Source organism: Brachycentrus maculatus, unplaced genomic scaffold (assembly GCF_059751285.1).
Source record: "Brachycentrus maculatus isolate JH-2025_06_01 unplaced genomic scaffold, ASM5975128v1 h1tg000216l, whole genome shotgun sequence".
NCBI classification, from domain to species: domain Eukaryota; kingdom Metazoa; phylum Arthropoda; class Insecta; order Trichoptera; family Brachycentridae; genus Brachycentrus; species Brachycentrus maculatus.
This window is the reverse complement of record NW_028280967.1, coordinates 2,188,952-2,207,637: the sequence shown is the minus strand read 5'-3', so window position 1 is coordinate 2,207,637 and position 18,686 is coordinate 2,188,952. Positions and strand designations below refer to the sequence as shown.

General features: G+C 33.0%; 2 protein-coding genes and 1 long non-coding RNA gene across 3 annotated transcripts in view; 1 reads left to right on the top strand and 2 right to left on the bottom strand.

Moving 5' to 3' along the window:
- The window catches only part of LOC148306980 (uncharacterized), a 30,323-nt gene extending 22,970 nt beyond the window's left edge, over positions 1–7,353 (bottom strand). Inside the window, exons 1-5 of the mRNA XM_088264143.1 lie at positions 7,213–7,353; positions 3,232–3,731; positions 1,844–2,165; positions 1,188–1,510; positions 369–482 (exon numbers count right to left, since the gene is read on the bottom strand). Of these exons, the coding sequence (XP_088120269.1) occupies positions 369–482; positions 1,188–1,510; positions 1,844–2,165; positions 3,232–3,731; positions 7,213–7,315 (1,362 nt within the window). The 5' untranslated portion in view covers positions 7,316–7,353. The remainder of the gene's footprint in view (positions 1–368; positions 483–1,187; positions 1,511–1,843; positions 2,166–3,231; positions 3,732–7,212) is intronic.
- Positions 7,354–7,470: 117 nt separating this feature from the next.
- The window catches only part of LOC148306978 (uncharacterized), a 166,553-nt gene continuing 155,337 nt past the window's right edge, over positions 7,471–18,686 (top strand). The window contains exon 1 of the long non-coding RNA XR_015837917.1: positions 7,471–8,462. This is a non-coding gene — a long non-coding RNA (uncharacterized LOC148306978). The remainder of the gene's footprint in view (positions 8,463–18,686) is intronic.
- LOC148306979 (uncharacterized) overlaps positions 16,988–18,686 on the bottom strand; it is a 110,265-nt gene continuing 108,566 nt past the window's right edge. The window contains exons 8-9 of the mRNA XM_088264147.1: positions 17,652–17,871; positions 16,988–17,226 (exon numbers count right to left, since the gene is read on the bottom strand). Of these exons, the coding sequence (XP_088120273.1) occupies positions 17,191–17,226; positions 17,652–17,871 (256 nt within the window). The 3' untranslated portion in view covers positions 16,988–17,190. The remainder of the gene's footprint in view (positions 17,227–17,651; positions 17,872–18,686) is intronic.

The following is an 18,686-nucleotide window of genomic DNA, read 5'->3' as shown; positions in this document are numbered from 1 at the left end:
AAAAACGTTCTCCTGAAAAATCAAGTTTTTTTATTTATGACGTTCTTGAAAGGAGTGAGCGAAATAATAAAGTTACAAAAAATATTTTTTTAAACAACCAAAACTAATACATGACAAAATATAAAAACAATAAACAGGTATAATAAATGCAAAAAAACCTTCAGGTTTTACCTAAAAAGATCTGTTGCACAGTAAAAAGTTCAATAAGTTGCTTGATTTTTATTTTTAATACATTTTATTATATTCTTAAACTTTAAAAACGATCTACTGAAAAATCAAGTTTTGTATGGATGTATACTATGTATGGTACATGATTTTTATTTTATTATATGTATGAAGATGTGGTATACGAAGAGGCAATGAAGTACCTGATATGGCTCGGTTTCAGTTCCATTAACCATCACTTTGGGGTCAACTATGGACTTGGTGAAGGCCTGAAGAGTCACCTCGTACACTGTCATGTTGTTTATGATATCCACGGGCTGAAAACAAACAAATTGAGAAAAATATCCATACAAATGAAAATGTTAGCATACTAAATAGGTTCGTATACTAATCACAAGTAATCGCAAACCCAACCCTGATCTGTACAATGTCTTTCGGTGTCTCGCGCTCTACCAAAAGTAAGCAAATAGAAAGCTTATAAGCGTCTCCAGCTCTCTACTAACAGTATGTCAAAGACGCTTTTAAATGTTTCCCGCAAACAACGTGTTAAAATAAAAAGTAATATAATCTGATATTTTGAGTTCTAACTGGAAAAAAAAACATGAGCAAGAAGCTATTGTTCTTCTGGGGCGCTGCATTGCATAGACGCAGTGTTACGTTGATCGTTAATTACTTGAAGACAAGATGATCAGTGGCGTGCAGTAATTGACCCAACCAAACCTAAATGATTAAACTCCGCTGTATTATAGTCCTTATTAACATACTACATAGGGCTGAGAGTCCTCACCAGGCTGATGGCGGTCTCGATGTGGCGCAGCGCCTAACCTAACCTAACCAAACCTAATTGATTAAGCTCCGCTGTATTATAGCCCTTATTAACATACTACATAGAGCTGAGAGTCGTCAGGAGGCTGATGGCGGTCTCGATGTGTCGCCTAACCTAACCTAACCAAACCTAACTGATCAAGCTCCGCTGTATTGTAGCCCTTATTAGCATACTACATAGGGCTGAGAGTCCTCACCAGGCTGATGGCGGTCTCAATGTGGTCCTCCTCGGTCTGCAGCGTGATGCGCTGCGCGGCGCCGCCGGCGCGCCGCAGCGACACAGCGTAGGCGTCCAGCGTGCGCGCGTAGCGCTCGGGGCGCGACCAGGCCAGCGCCAGCGTGCCGCGCGGCTGGTCGCAGCCCAGCGAGCGCAGCACGGGCGGCGAGGGCGCCGGCACGTCCGTGAGCAGCACCAGCGGCGCCGAGGGCGGGCCCAGCGCCGCGGCGGGCGGCACGGAAGGCAAGGACGCGGGATCCGTGTAATACGCGCGCACCCAGATGCGGTAGTGACAGTACGGCTCTGCGAATAAGGATAAAAATTAGTTAATTTAGAACAAAAGATAGTAAAAGATACCTTAAGGTGGGGACTGACCGGAGCATTTCGTTGTAACGTCCGACTATGGATGAAGCACTCGGCTCGGTGTACTGACTATACGAATGCTCGCATCGTAACGTGTTACGTTAAGATAAAAAGCGTCAAGTGGCATCTTATGTAACGCAAACATGTGGAAACACGTGAGCAGTGGAAGGGTTGGCACGATACGATACACACGATGTCCGCAAACACTGCTCACACAAAAGCATCAAGTGGTTAGTGCCCAATTCATAAATTTGTAAAAACAATTCAGCTTACTTAATCCCCTCAGGGTGTATTTAACGCCCTTCAGCCCGTCCCTTCCGTCCTGGTGGGCGAGCACAATCTCCTTGACCTTGGCCGGCCGCTTGGGCGGGTTCTCCGCGAAGCCGCCCTGCCAGGAGTCGGCCACGCCGCCCGGCAGCCCCTCCTCGTAGAACAGCACGTAGTTGATGAACTGGCCCTCGTGCTCGCCGCCTGGCGGGTCCGACGACTCGTCGTCTCCCAGCGGCGGCTCGTCGGTGGCGTCGGAGACGATCGTCGCCTCGTTCTTCCTCGGGGAGGGGGAGGCTACGTCAGTCTTGGCCGGCCTTGTCACAACCTGCCGAAAAGGTATTACATCAACTCTCGGAAGGCGTCGGTTACATTTCGTAGTCATACAGGAGAAAGTGACCAAGTGCATTTTTTACAAAACCGTAATCATTGACTATTTGATATTTTAGTCTTAAGCTAATGTTGCCCTGAAAAAAATCCCAAAGAATTTTGAAATTGACTTGCCATTTCTTGCCAAGCAAAAGTGAGTAAAATGGCCCTCCTGAACATTTTACGCTTTGGTAGTTGGTCACTTTCTCTTGTACGACTACGATTTGTACGCAAGGCGTGGTTTATGCTAAATATGCGTACGTTCAAAATATTTCAATTAAATAAATAAATATTCTCTTCTTCTAACCCTTATCCGCACCTAATGGTGCATAGGGCAGTACATCATATTAACGCATCATATTACTCGACGATTATTACGACTCCAGACCCGGTTGCTTTCGCCAGAAAGTATTTGACATACCTGATTGTGACAAGTTTTCCTCGGTCTTCCTCTGCTTCTTTTTCCAACTACATTCGCTTCATAAATTTGTTTAACCGCTCTTTCCTCACTCATACGTTCTACATGGCCAAACCATCTCAACACACCTTTCTTAATTTTATCGATAATGCTTATCTCAGCCTTGCATTCTTTCTTTATTTCATCATTTTCATATTAAATAAATAATATTTTATATAAGAGTGTAAAACTAATAATATTTATTTTCACCCCCCCTGGGAATCAAATTACATTCTCCTTATCATTCATCATTCACTTTGTGAAATAACACATAAAAACAATAATTAATGACGGTTTCGGAATAATTATTCCATCATCAGGTCAAATGTAGACTGATGATGGATATAGTAATTATTGAATAAATTGAATTGAATAAATGAGGGGCATTTGTGTCAATTACGACAACACAGTTAACAAGGTAGACGACTCCCGGGCAGACCACCAAAGAGATGGATCGACAGCTGGGAATCCACATCGCAGGAGGCTAATTCCTCTTAAAAATAGGCCACAAGGCCTATACCAAGAAGAAGAAGAAGAAGAAGAGTTAACAACATGGGCCAATAAATACCTCTTTAGGCGGAATCGTGGTAGGGATGATTTCCGTCGTTGTTGTCTGGGCATCCCGTCTTCGTTTCCTCCGCCTGATGAATCTCTCCCTCTCGTCTGGCCACGGCTGGTACAGCAGCACCTTGTCATCATCGTTGACCTCCTCATCCTCGTCCCTGTACGTCTCCTCATGAGACAGATCGCTTTTCACCAATCTTGAAGAGTACCCATAGTGGTGGTGGTCCTTCAATATCCCGGCTAGCGCGCTATCCTGGCTCGACAGGATGTCGCTGGCCTTGATGTCGCCGGATTTCAAGTCTCCAGGTTTGACGTCTGCCGGATTGACGTCGGCCGGCTTGATGTCGATCGGTTTGATGTCGAGGGCTTCTGCCTTGGACGGAAGGTCGAGCGGCGCCTCGGGTTGGCCGGAGTGCTTGTGCGTCCCGGAGGGCTTCGCCCAAGTCAGATGGACTTCGGTTGAAGTTATTTTCTTGACTGACAAATTGTGAGGCGCAGAAGGAACTGGAAAGGAGTGAAAACAATATGAATACAGTGAAACAGTGAAGTATTTATTTTAAAAAAAAGATAAATATTTGTATTTTTTATTATTTACACAAATATTTAAATTTCATATTTCAGCTAGATATTATTAAGGGAACCCAGATAGTAACTTCTAAATAAGTGTATTTTGTTTTACGACATCACTCTAAGTGTGTGCGTCGGGGAGGTGACAACTTTGAAGGGAACCCAAACATGTGACTTCTAAATAAAGTACATTTTGTTTTATGACGTCAGTCTACGTATTAATTGAACAGCCCTCGTATTAAGCATGTACCGTGGCCTCTCTAACTGACCTCGTACATTAGTTCAAGATCAGTCTCCATTACAATTATCTACCTGCCCACTCAATATTCCCACCAGTATCATCCTAATAAATGAGCAAATTATGGTTACATATCTGCTAGATATCAATCTCATCTCACTTTTGACGCTGCATTTTTTTTTTAAATTACCTAAAGTCCAAATGACTCTAGCTATGGCTTATGCAACACCGCTTATCGTGACCCTACTTAGGCTTCAACTTTTTAAGTTTTATAGCCTATGCCTACTCGTGAGTGGATTTACTCTTTATGTTTAAAGTTACTATAATTTCATATAATTCATGAGTGAAAACCTAGCTGCCTGACATATCGCTCACTCCTTTCAAGAACGTCATAAATCAAAAAACTTGATTTTCCAGGAGAATGTTTTTAAAATTTAAAAATTTAATACAATTTATTAAAAATAAATATCAAGCCACTTACTGAACTTTTTACTGTGCAACAGATATTTTTAGGTTAAACCTGAATATTTTTTCTCCATTTGAAAAATAAGTAGTTTATTTAAAAAAAAAAATTAAACCATACCTTTTTTTCAAAATGCAAAAACAACACCTTCTGCCCTGTAGCAGGTAAATATTAAGTTAAAAATATGCTGCTTTTGCTGGGATATAGTACATTTTCTGGACATCCGAAAATTGATGATTTTTGATTAATGACGTTCTTGAAAGGAGTGAGCGATATGTATCATAAATCTCTTAAAAACGTCTGAGACATTACTATCTGTCATTAGAATCCTAACTGTCGATCAAACCTCCTCCCTCTACCTCCTTCCCTAAACTCCCTTCTTCCTTTGCCCTCCTTATTATCGTCTTTTGTTAATTGGTAATTGGTATATTAATATGAAATTTATGTTTTTTTTAAATATCAATTTGTAATTTATGTTTTTTAAATGTTCAAGTAATATCTACCATCTGATTGCAAACGGCTATATATGGTATCAAATGTTTTGATCAATATCACTAGTCCGTCTTTGGTCGGTTGGAAGATATTGCTTTTTAGCAATAAGCCCGCCAATGTACTTTTTATTTTCTGTACATGAAGTTTAAAATAAAATAAATAAATAAATCAAAAAACTTGATTTTTCAGGAGAATGTTTTTAAAGTTTAAAAATATAATACAATGTATTAAAAATAAATATCAAGCCACTTATTGAACTTTTTACTGTGCAGCAGATCTTTTTAAGTAAAACCTGAATGTTTTTCTCCATTTGAAAAATATTTAGCATATTTAAAAAAATAATTCAACAATACATTTTCTTCAAAATGCAAAAAAAAAACTTTCAGCCCTGTAGCGGATAAATATTAAGTTAAAAATATGCCTCTTTTGCTGGGATATAGTACATTTTGTGGGCATTCTGAAAACATGCACAACTGAAAATTGATGATTTTTGATTAATGACGTTCTTGAAAGGAGTGAGCGATATATGAGTTCCAAAAGTTTAAGTAGTGTGATTATCAATCATATATATGGTAGAATGGTGAGTGTTACAAGTGTGTAAAATGATCACTTAACCAACCTATGACTGGTCATAGGCTTGTCCTTTACTGTGTTTTAAATTTGGACAGCCGTGCAGTGCCCCAACAACAAATAGTGTATAGGGCACTGCATTGAATAGGTGCAGTGTTAACTTAACCATAAATGACACAATCTTTCTTGCTTTTCTTTCCAAGATTCATTTCTCAGCTTGGATGATGTTATATGTTCTAACCCTTATCTGTACACAATGGTGCATAGGGCACTGCATTGTATTGATGCAGTATTATCTTGATCTTCAATCGCAAGAAGGTAAGGTGATCAGTCCTGTGCTTTTTGTGGAGGCGTCTGTGTACCGGCCAACGTCGGGTCGGAATCGGATCTAACTGACTGACTGAACTAACTAATTATTAATTCCTTTCACTGCCTGCACCGGGGAACTTCTAGAAACTTTTAGTTTATAGAGCTTTATAGCCAGTTTATTGCCAAGCTAGCGGTTCACAACGGCGTGCTGGTACCGAAACTAATGTATGGAAGCAAAACATGGAACTGGCAAAGGAAGGACGAAAGCAGAGTGAACGCTGTTGAAATGCGCTCCCTCAGACGAATGTGTGCAAAATCATTGTGTGACAGAATCAAAAACGCAGATATAAGACAGGAATGTAAGACTGAACAAGGAATAATTGAAAAGATTAGGAAGAGTTCTTTACGGTGGTATGGACATGTGGAGTGAATGGATAACGAGAGAATGACTAAGAAAATATATGTGGCGAATGTGAGCGAGAAAACAGAACGAGAACGACCGAAAAAGACTTGGCACGATCAGATCAATCAGAAACTAAAATCTGGCGGTGTCAAAAGTCTGCGTAATTGGAGGGCATGTGTGACTAGATGTATGGATGTGAAGGAGGCGAGGAGTGTATGTCAGGACAGAAGAGTGTGGCGTTCCATCCTTTCCACCTACCCCTGCGGAGGAACGGCGTGATGGTAGTAGTAGTAGTAGTTAAAATTGCATATTTTTGAGTTAACGTTTTTTGCCAGTATACCCACAATATGAATACATAAATCATTTTAAGGTGTGGTCTAAAAAAATAACAGGTAGAGATATCAACAGTACCTACGTTTAAAACAACATTACAAAAATTCAAATAAAGAACGAAATTAATTTTGCCAGAAATAAAAAATAAAAAAATATTTTTATCTTGTACAGGTAGGCACAACAGGTACCTACCTGAGAATCGAAATATAAAACAAAGCGATTTGTTATCAAACTAATTACATGACGTATTGTTCGAAAGAATTTGTATTAAAACTCCTCGGCTGCATATAAACAATAAAAATTACGCTGCGTATCCCGACCGTAATTTGCGCGAGCCAAAAATCAGCTTGTCCAAATTTAGACAACAGACTTGATAAGGCGACCGAGTGCAAACAAAGATCCGACTGATCTGTCTTTTCCGATATCAAATGCAGACGATTAGATAAAAGGAGCCAGAAGATATATCACACTAAAAGAGAAGAAATGATATTATATCTCTCATGACAGCAGCTCCCTGGCAGTTCGACCCGCTCCCTGGCGGTCGGGAAACAAAAAGAAAGCCGGGAATAACGCGTTGAGTATATTAAAACATGGTTAATTATCGCCTCACCGATTATTATCCCGTTTTTCTGGTGGCTGTTTGCACTTTCCTCACAGTGTAACTGATGTACGAACGAAAATAAAATGGCCCCGAGTGTCAGGCTTATATGCATTTTACACGATTGATTGTCCGCCTACGCTGCGAGTAAAGCGCGGCAACACGAACTGTCACTGTTGATTTTCACATATTTAACGAATATATCGACTTATTTTCAGGAAATGGGTGTAAAAGCTACACTCTGGACATTTCTATTCCGATTCCGTCGGTCCGCGAGGGCCTGTCATTTGTCAATAAACAAACGATGTTGCCAGTTCAAAAAAATCGTTTTAATAATTTCCTCCGCTGGAGTAGGTAGGTTCACATAATATACGCCCGCTTGGCGGATTATCAAATTTGATTCACTTACTATTTTTACAATTCTTTGGTTTTTGCTATCTTTACTACCATATTGAGTTGATTTTTAATAAAATACTTGAAATATCTTCTACCTCATTTGTATTTAACTATTTGTAGGTATGTTTAATAACTTTAATTCTGTGTTGCAGTCTTTGAGTATAAAAAAATGGCAGCAGAACATTACAGACTTTGATAATGAAAATTTCCATTATAGTGGTTTTAATTTTTCGTATTTGTTGAAACTACATATATATTTTAAAAGAGTCAATCTAAGAAGCAGTGTAATCTTGTTCGTTTATTTCTTCAACGGAAAGTATCAGTTTTGCACTTTAGGTTTAGATAACAGTCCATGGTGAAATTAGATATATTTTAAAGTGATCGATGACATTTATTGAAATAACCATATTAAGACCTTGTATTACTTGAAAAGGTACTACTCTAATTCTTTTCACGTATAGAAGTGTTGTCCTTCGCTCTATTTATCATTTGAATGCGAATAAGGGTTAAAGAAAATAACCTATAATTAAACTGTCTTTTATCTATCATATTCACAATTTTTTCTCTCAGTTTGAAAATTGTCTTTGATTTTGTTAGGGAGTTCATTGAGCGGTTTGTTTCAATCATAAGTGCAATATATTTTTTAAAGTGATTAATCTTCGAATATTTCAATGAATTACAATAGTTTTGTGCTCCCAGTGTGTTATTTTGGTGTTCTCCACTATCTTATTAAGTTTTTTAATAGTTTTTGTCATGTGTTTTAATTTCAATAAGTGATTTTTATTTTTATGAACTAACCAATTAGTTTTAGTGTCTGAATTGTGTCCAAAAATGTGTGCAAAATCAACATTTGAAGATAAATCAAGGTAAGAAGCTATTTGTTTTTAGAAATTGGTTTCGTCATTTCAATGCAATTTATTTTTGTACTTGATTTCAGGTGGTAATGGTTTGTTACCAAAAGTTTATTATTGTTGCAATCTTTCTTTTTTGATATAATCTGTTACCTGGAAATTTCTCACTGCTATTATTTATGGAATTCATCTTGTTTTTTATATTTATCATTGTATTATTTGTTATTCTTCGATATATATTTTAAATTTCCGCTTACTAATGAGTTAACCAAAAATAACATATATTAATAGAATATAATATAACGAATTAGAGAGAAAAGAACGGTAAAACAAATATCCAATTCGAATGTAGTTGAAATAGAGGCAGGTGAAAAACCAAGGAAAACTCGGCTTGTTCAAATACTTTGGCGTAGATAGGTCAGAAGTCGGAATAATCGGCGAGAATGTATGGGGAGATGCATGAGTGTAGAAGAAGTGAATAATGTTTGCAATGAAAAGACAGTGGGATTCTATTCTCTTTGTCTACCTCTATGGTTAAGCGGTGTGGTTAGTTTGGTTATTATACTAATTCTATGATAGCACAACAATACACACATTGCACAACATATATTAGAATTTACAAACATGTTCTTGTCTTACTAATAATTTTTGTCTATTATAGGATAAATATTGCCATTTTTATAATTCATATATGTTATTATATATTTCCTACGTAATATTTTGGTGATGTGTTTTTTTTTATATTGAAATATTGGGTTATATTCGTTTCATATTTTGATTAATTTTCCTAAACACAAATCAAGCTTTAATCCTTTTTCATAGTCCAGATATCACGGAAGACATTAAAATGTTAAAAATGAATAAACATATAACAATAAAACGTAAAAGGCAACTGTCCATTTGGCCTGTCGCACAGCGCCGTAGCCAAAACAACTATATTTTATAATTTTAAGGTTTTGGCCTATGTTTCAATACAAATTTCCTTTATTTTGTTGTTGAAAATTAAAAAAAGTTCATCCGCCATATTGTTTTTACTCTATGGGCAAAGATCTGAAACTTGTTGGTTTTATTTTAGAACCCATTAACTTATTTGCCTTTTTTGAAATGTATAATACAAATGACAAAACAGAAGGAGGAAGTGGCAACACAGGGGGTCTTAAATGTGATGGTTATTTACAATGTATATGACGTTTTCTATTATAACTTGGTCTTTAATTTGACCTATGGGTTATGGAGATGATTCGATAGCGTGAGGAAAATATGGCCGGAAAGTGGAAACATAAAAAAACTGCTCTGGATTTAAATTTATTTCAGTAAATTTCAATCTACATTTAAATATATTACAATCATTTCCTATATTAGGTGGCATATAATACGTTCTTTCCAATAACAAAATTAAAGAAAATACCAAACAATTTACAATAAACGATACAAATAAATACTTTAAGTTTGCTTCTCGACAAACGTAAATGATAATTCAAACATAGTTATAATGAATTAAATATTATTTAAATACACAAATTTTCTTTGAAAAATAAATTAATCTATTATGAACATTTTTCATTAAATTTAAGCTTTGCTTAGCCAAAATTTCAAACATTAATATCTATCAATTAGATAATAATAAGCTGAAATTTTGTTCAATCATTGATCGATCCAATCAAACCGTTTTCGTATCTTTGAAGTGTTTGATTCTATCAATGCTTTTATACTTACTAGACGAATTTGCATACATAAATAGTATCATAAAATGCCTTTACATTACATCCAATGTATTGTAGAGGTGTTACACTTTAAGTTATAAGCACATCACATTAATAATTTTAATTTAAAGATTATTGTCACAAAAATACAGCATTAAATCGTGTATCGGTATTCGTCATCTAAATTTATTTTATTGTCAAACGTGAATCTCATTTATGCGCTTCACGCGAGATTCATCAGCTAAACATATTATGTTATTGACACCCGTGAATCTTAATTAATTATACGCGTTACATTTCTTGAAATAACGGGTTACTGATATCTTGTTATAATATTTTATAATATATTGTCGTCTCACAAAGAACGACTTCGCCAAAGCTGACCATTTTTGGCAGAATCTAAATAACATTTAAGCATGTTATGTATGATTGTTCTCAAATATTCACTTTTAATGATATAACCTTAAACATCGACAGTTTATTAAACATTAAAAAATTATACTTAATTGAGTATTTTCAAAAGGGTTTTGATTAAAACTATGGGTATTGTTTATAAACATTACTTTAAATAATATTCTTCAAATATATATATAAATATAGACCACTGGATTACCCAATTACAATAATAATACATAATTACTTTTCCGAAATAAAACGTTAAGAATATTTAAAGCCAAGTCGAATAGTCTATTTTTTTTCATATTATAGTTTATATGTAATATGAATTCTATAAAGCTGGTTGACAGGAATTAGTTATGGTACGTTAAAATTATTAAAGCATAGATTATGCATAACCTTTTTACTGCAAACAATCGATGATATTTCAAGTTACTACTGGATGCTATCTTTCAATAAACCTTCAGGCTTTGTTAAAACTGTTATTCATTTTTGCTCAATATACAGTGGGTTGATCGCTAAATTGTCAGATATGATATTTTTCATTGAAAAATATAAAAATCAGTTATAAAAAATAGTCTCTTTGCGTTTGATAATTTCGTTCATCATTTTCGTTTCTGAAAATCCCTTTTCTGAATATCGTTTTACTATGTTGGCAACATTTTTTAGAAAGTAGGTACTAATGTCGTTATATCCAGTGTATGAAAGTTTTCTCAGCCATCAGTCTCCGCTCCCAGTGTGAATTACTTAGAACAAATTCGCAAGAACTTAATGTATTAGTTTTGTAGTGAGATGCAGACGTCACTCGACGTGTAGATATGATTTTGGTACAATGACCGGAAATTATATGACTAAAGTTTAATCATTATTTCTTTACAGATTCTAATAAGAAAAATGCATTTTGTCTTTTATTTTTATTATTTGTTAACAAGAAAGTGAAAATACCATATTGGTGGAGGCGTCATGACGCTGTTGGTGGTACAAAATTATTTTTAAAAATGTGCATAAATATATGAAAAGATGCCGTTTAGTTCGATGGTAGGTTGTCCCCAATTATGTATTTATTGACTAAGCGGTGTCGATTTTAATTTATAATTAAGAAAAAAGGCAATATTTTAATTAAATTTTACCATCGATTTTTACGCAGTGGAAAGGTTATACAAATATCATAGATTTTTGGTGATGAGGATTTTGGCATTTGCAAAAATCGATCGATCGATAATCGTTAAATTCGTAATCATTTAGTGAGATTTTTATATATTTTTTATATTTCACTTTCTGATACCAATACCAAATACAGATTTCTTTCAGTAGTCAAAAGTATTTTTAGTTCAGAAATGGGTACTCTTTTCAGCAAAAAGATTCAATAAATTGACCATGTAATTGATAGTTTATTCAATTTATAATGAAAAAAATTAAATAGAATTATGCAATCAGGGCTCCGGTAAATCCATCATTCCACTTTGAACTATACCGTGGTAATGAAAGATCACCTAACTGATAATTCTTTAAAAATATACAATTATGAAATGGGACATCCACGCAAGATTCAAAACATTACAAATCGAAAAAATATGTTTTAATCTGAAACTAAAAATAGGATAAATCAAGGTATGAAAAGTCCTAAACGATTTGAAATTGGACAAGTCGAATTTTGCTTATTAAATCGGCCGCTAGAGGGATAAAAAGAAACATACGAAAAACGAGATAAGTCAATAAGATTACCCGGTAGGTACGCGTGTAATAGAAAGAGACGCATGATTATTAGTAAGTCGTAACTCGTGTATTTTTGAAAAATTCTCCCGCCACGATCGCCTCTGTCAGTGGTTGTTTTTTTAAATGTTAGTCTTTCTTGCTATAAATAAGTTTAAAAAAATCATTTGAATTCATCGAAAATTATTTTTTAAATGTATTTATATTATTGTATATAAATAATGTCTCGGGTGTACATCCCATTTTCAATTCAAAACAAGTATATTTTTTGGTATAATCGCGTCATATTTAAAACAAAATTATGTACATCAAAAATATATGAAAAAAACTTTTTAGATATATTTACGATTTTTTTAAGCTGACAGTTGAATGTTTAACATATTTCGTTTGGTTTTCGAGTTGAAATAACTAAAATATAAATGTATTATTTTAATAAACGAGTTAGCTGAAGTAAAACTTATTACATTTTGGGGTATTCCAAGTATCCAAGATAGGTAGGTACTTTGTAACTTTATGGAAATTAAAACTATATTTCCCTGTTATATTTATACTGATAACGTCACTATTCAAAAGCGAAAGCAAATTCTAGAATAATAACGAAAAAAAAACATTATTAAGTTTTGGCGTAAATTAGTAGCAGGCATGTTTAAAGAAGTATGTCACTTATTTTATCGTTAATGATTAATTTACAAGTATTCGCTAAACTATGGTACACAGAAAAATACATCTCTTAATAAATATTATATTTTTATATTTTAATAATATATATAATTGATGCTACGATAGACAATTATCGCATTTTAAGAAAGTTAGAGCTGCACTGGGAAGTATAGGGCGAATAATTAGTTTAAAATATTATTTTTGAAGCAAATCATTTCAGAATATTAGAAGAATCATTTTCTCTTTCAAAATAATTGAAACATTTCAATTAATTCCGAAAGAAACCCATTTTAAAGATGGAAACAAGCACTAAAGATTATTCGAAAAAGTTTTTCTATCTCAAAATGATATGAAATTTTGTCTTAAAATTTGGATTTCAGAATTCAATAAATTTTTAATCTAATACAAGCAGAACAGATATGGTTTTCGATAGATATGATATTTGCACAAGGATATATTATATAGTATGTATACAATGTTAAAAATTACAAGTCTAAATTTAAAGATGATAATTTTGACTGAAACATACGAGCTAGTCGACCAAATAACGAAAAAGACAGTGGGCAAAGATCAAAATGTTGCGTTTTTCCTTTTCACTACTTTATAATTCAAGTTCAATTAATATTTAAGTGACAACATATGTATATTTATTTCTGTATTTTATTTTAAGCCAATTATATCACGATGTCTTTCCATGTTGATGGAATCGCTTTTATTCTTAAATGTAAGAATAATGATTAATTTTAAACCGTTATATTTGTCGACTTTGACTTTCTTTAGAGAATGAACGACCAGATGACCAAGGTTCTCCATACATTGATTAAAGTAAGATATGGCCACCTAATAAAATCTCATGACCCTTATTTGCCCACTGCCTTTAAATCCAGAAAATTTCTTATACCATTTACAGGAAACGTCAGCTTTAAAATCCATTATTTTAATCCATTACACATTTTTTATAGTACATATAATAATTTACGATTTTAAGAAAGATGTAAAGTGTCTCAAATTTATTATATATTTTTACTTGACCATACAAAGTTTGCATTTTCAACAGAGCCTCATAATACTAAATCGAACGGATAAATATAGATTATTTATTGTCATTTTTTAAATAACATTTAAAGCATTTTTAAGTTCAATTATATTTGAAAGCAAAAAAGCTCACATATTCTTTACCAAATATCTGATGATGCATTTCAACTCATCTTTAATGCAATTATTCAATGTCAAAAAAGTTTAATTTAGTTGTAAATCAATCTCTTTTGTCAAAAGACCGTCAGAGACATATATTAAAGGATCATAGATCCAAAAAATAACAAAAATAGATTAAAAATAACAATAGTTTTGCAGTTACATTAACAAGTGCCTTTTTTTAAAAATCAGTCGGAACAGTAAATTTTTTTAATGTTATATTTTGGAATTTTTTTTGATCAGTTATCGGCAAAGTTACTTTTTGATCGTCCCACATTAGTAGTAATATTTTTATATTTATTATAATGTAACAAGTAAATATATAATTGTTTTCATTGAGTGAAAATTACATACAAATTTATTTATTGTCAAAACACTTATATTCATAAAGTATTTCATTTGATATTGTCATACAGTATTATGGAATGTATATTCACATACCGATACATTACATATTATTATTGTCGAAACAAGCGATCGAAATATTCGAATTGATATTGTCATCATAACATTTTGGAATACATTTGTTCAAACTCGTTACATTAATACAATGTTATTGTCGAAATAAGCGAATAAAATATTCGAATTGATATTGTCATCATAATATTTTAGGATACATTTGTTAAAAATCGTTACATTAAAACAATGTTATTGTCGAAATAAGCGAATAAAATATTCGAATTGATATTGTCATCATAATATTTTGGGATACATTTGTTAAAAATCGTTACATTAATACAATGTTATTGTCGAAATAAGCGAAAAAAATATTCGAATTGATATTGTCATCATGATATTTTAGGATACATTTGTTGAAAATCGTTACATATACATATAGTTATTGTCGAAACACGCGAATGTAATATTAACATTTAAATTTTCATCTTAATATTTTGGAATACATTTGTTAAAATTCGTTACATCAATACAATGTTATTGTCGAAATAGGCGAATGCAATATTCGAATCGATATTGTCATCATAATATTTTGGAAAATATTTGTTATAAATCGTTACATATACATATAATTATTGTCGAAACACGCGAATGAAATATTAAAATTTAAATTGTCATCATAATATTTTGGAATACATTTGTCAAAAATCGTTACATTAATATATATGTTATAGTTATTGTCAAAACACGCGAATGAAATATTAAAAATTAAATTGTCATCATAGTATTTTGGAATGCATTTGTTTAAAATTTGTAAGTTAATACATAGTTACATAGTTAATACATAGTTGTCAAAACAAGCATATTAATGAAGTATTCAAACTGATATTGTCATCATAATATTTTGGAATAGATTTGTTGAAAATCATTACATTAGTACAAAGTTATTGACAAAACACGTGAATGAATTATTGAATTGATATTATCATCATAGTATTTTGGAATGCATTTGTTATAAATCTTTATTATCATACATTGTTACTGTCAAAACACATTTTTTCATGAAGTATTCAAATTGATATTGTCGTTATAGTTTATTGAAACGTTTCTTAAGATACCGATAAATATTATATAAAATTTAAAATGATATTGTCATTGATGAAATATTTGAATTGATATTATCCTCAAGGTATTTTAAAATGCATTTGTTAAAAAAACTTTACACTAATACAGAGTTATTTTCGAAACATGTAAATGAAATATTCTAATCGATATTAATATCATACTATGGAATACATTTATTTAGTTATTGTCAAAACACGTACATACATTCATAAAGTATTGAAATTGATATTGTCGTTACAGTATTTGGAATGCATATTTCAATATCGATACATATTACATATAGGTATTGTCGAAACACGAGAATAAAATACTAGAATTAATACTGTCATCGTAGTATTTCTGAATCATTTGTTGAAAATCGTTATATTGATACATATTTACTGTCGAAACAGGTGAATGAAATATTTTAATTGATATTTTTGTCATAATATTTGTGTATGTTCATTACACGAATACAACAATATTTTTTAATCAGCGAATAAAGTATTCAAATTCATATTGTCATCTTTGTGATTTGGAATGTAGATGTCAACAAAATATTATCAATTGTACATGGAGCTGTTATTGAAACTCGCGTACATAGGAGTCAAATTGATATTAGTATTTTGGTATGTGTTCGTAATATATTGTTACATTTAAAAGTATTGTAAATATATCTATCGTCAAAACATGCGCATGTAATATCCGAAATGGTATAGTCATGAAAGCGTTCTACAAATTGTTAAAAATAATTGAATTTTTTGGCATACATATTTTTGTCGAAACTGGACATAAAGCATTCAAATTGATATTGTCTTTATTTTACAATCGATTATCTTATAAAATTGTAATTGCAATTCTACAACTAAGAAATTAAAATAAACTCAGATTTCTGAGTTAATTATAATTTATATATATATATATATATATATATATATATATATATATATATATATATATATATATATATATATATATATATATATATAAAATTCAATTGACTAAATATTGCATCGTGTTAAAAAACACAAAAATAAGGATTGAATTGGATAAAAACTTCGAAATTGACTTCGAGTAGCATTTCTTGAGATGATTTTTTCTTGTTGATGACGATTTTATCACCAGACTTTACTTTTAAAAGATTTAGGTCTCTACAAAATATGATAAGTTTTTGTAGATATGATATTGTTAATGTATATGTCTTATTTAAATATTGATAAAATAGTATTTCATAATTGAAAACATGTAATTTCATGTAATATGTGTACATTTACTGTCGTATTTTTATATATTTACCGTAGGTTCCTTGCAAAATATCTAGTGTTACTCATATGTCATGATAATAATTGAAATTATTTAAATAAATATATATATTTTTTTTAATGAACATTTAAAGATATGATTTTTGAGGATACTGTACATAAATTACATTTATTTGTTCAACAACAAAAATCAAATCTACTATGAGAAACATCTGCTTTGAAGTTACATCTTAATACAGCAGTTGTTTACATAATCTTTAAGTTGAAAATGAAATGTTTTGGAACTCATTTCTTGGTTGAACGATGACGCAAACCTTAGTTGAAAATGAATCCGTGGGAACCGTCAGATCTCTGAAAAAAAAACAATATTTGTTAAATTCAAATTGAAAAACGTGGCCAAAATACCACGTGACAATGGGGAACATTCAACTTTTTTATTATTATTTATTTTAATGAAAAATGTACATTATTTACTAAATATGTTCCTTCCAGTATCGCCTTCGTTTTCGTCCCCACCTCACGATATCCTCCGTCTTATACATGCTTCGAATATCGGTATTTCTTACTCGGTCTCGCAATGTGTTTCCGGTTATGGATCGGAGAGTGTTCATCTCGGAGGTTCGAAGTCGAGATTTTGTTCTGGAAGTATCTGCTCTTGCCTCAATCACAGACGTGCAAAGACATTTACAGAAAATGGTCAGTCATCGCATTTCCACTCAACCATTATTCATCGACACTATTTCGGATAAACAAAGAAGTTATGTCGTTTGGCTCACCCTTATAGCGTGGCCGTCGAAGAAGCTCCTGTCGTTGCGGTAGTTGAAGGAGAACGGGTCCAGGTAGAGGGGCCCCTCCATCGCCATCTCGGGCTGGTCCTCCAGGCGCGCCCCCTCGGGCGGCTGCCAGAGGGCCGTACGGCGCGCCGGGGGCGCCAGCAGGTCGGGGTACGCGATCATGCCGTCCTGGTGCTGCTGGTGGCCGCTCTCGTCGGAGTACCTGAAAAGGACCGATTTCAGAACTCACGTTTATTGAAATATGCCTAAAAAGGACCATATTTTTTTTAAATGCACCTAAAAAGGACCAATGTTAAAACATACATTATATTCTAATGTACCTAAAAAAGAGCAATGTCAAAACTCACATGAAAAAAAAAGGATGAAAGTAGACTGAATGCAGTCGAAATGCGATCTCTCAGAAGAATGTGCGACAAAACGATGAAAGATAGATGTTCGAATAAGGAAATAAGGATGGAATGCAAAGCTGAGATAAGCATTATCGATAAAATTAAGAAAGGTGTGTTGAGATGGTTTGGACATGTAGAACGCATGAGTGAGGAAAGAACGGTAAAACAAATTTATTAGGAGGCGAATGTAATTGGAAAAAGGAGCAGAGGAAGATCGAGAAAAACATGGCACGATCAGGTATGCCAAATACTTGAAAGTGGTCAGGTTAGGAGTCGTAACAATCGGCGGGTATGTATGAGGAGATGCATGAACGTGGAAGAGGCGAAGCATGTTTGCAAAGAAAGAGTGGTGTGGCGTTCTATTCTCTCTGCCTACCCCTGCAGAGAAGCGGCGTGATGGTTAGTTTGTTTTTTTCTTTCAAAACTCACATTTTATTTAAATGTACTTAAAAAGGACCGTTGTAAGACTCACATTTTGAAACATGTACCTTAAAAGGACCACTGTGAAAACATTTTATAAAAAAAAAGCACATGTCAAATTTCGCAAAATAATTATATGGTTTTGAAAAGAAAAAAAATAATTGAAAGGTAGGGGGTTTGAAAAATATATATAAATACATTTTTTTCT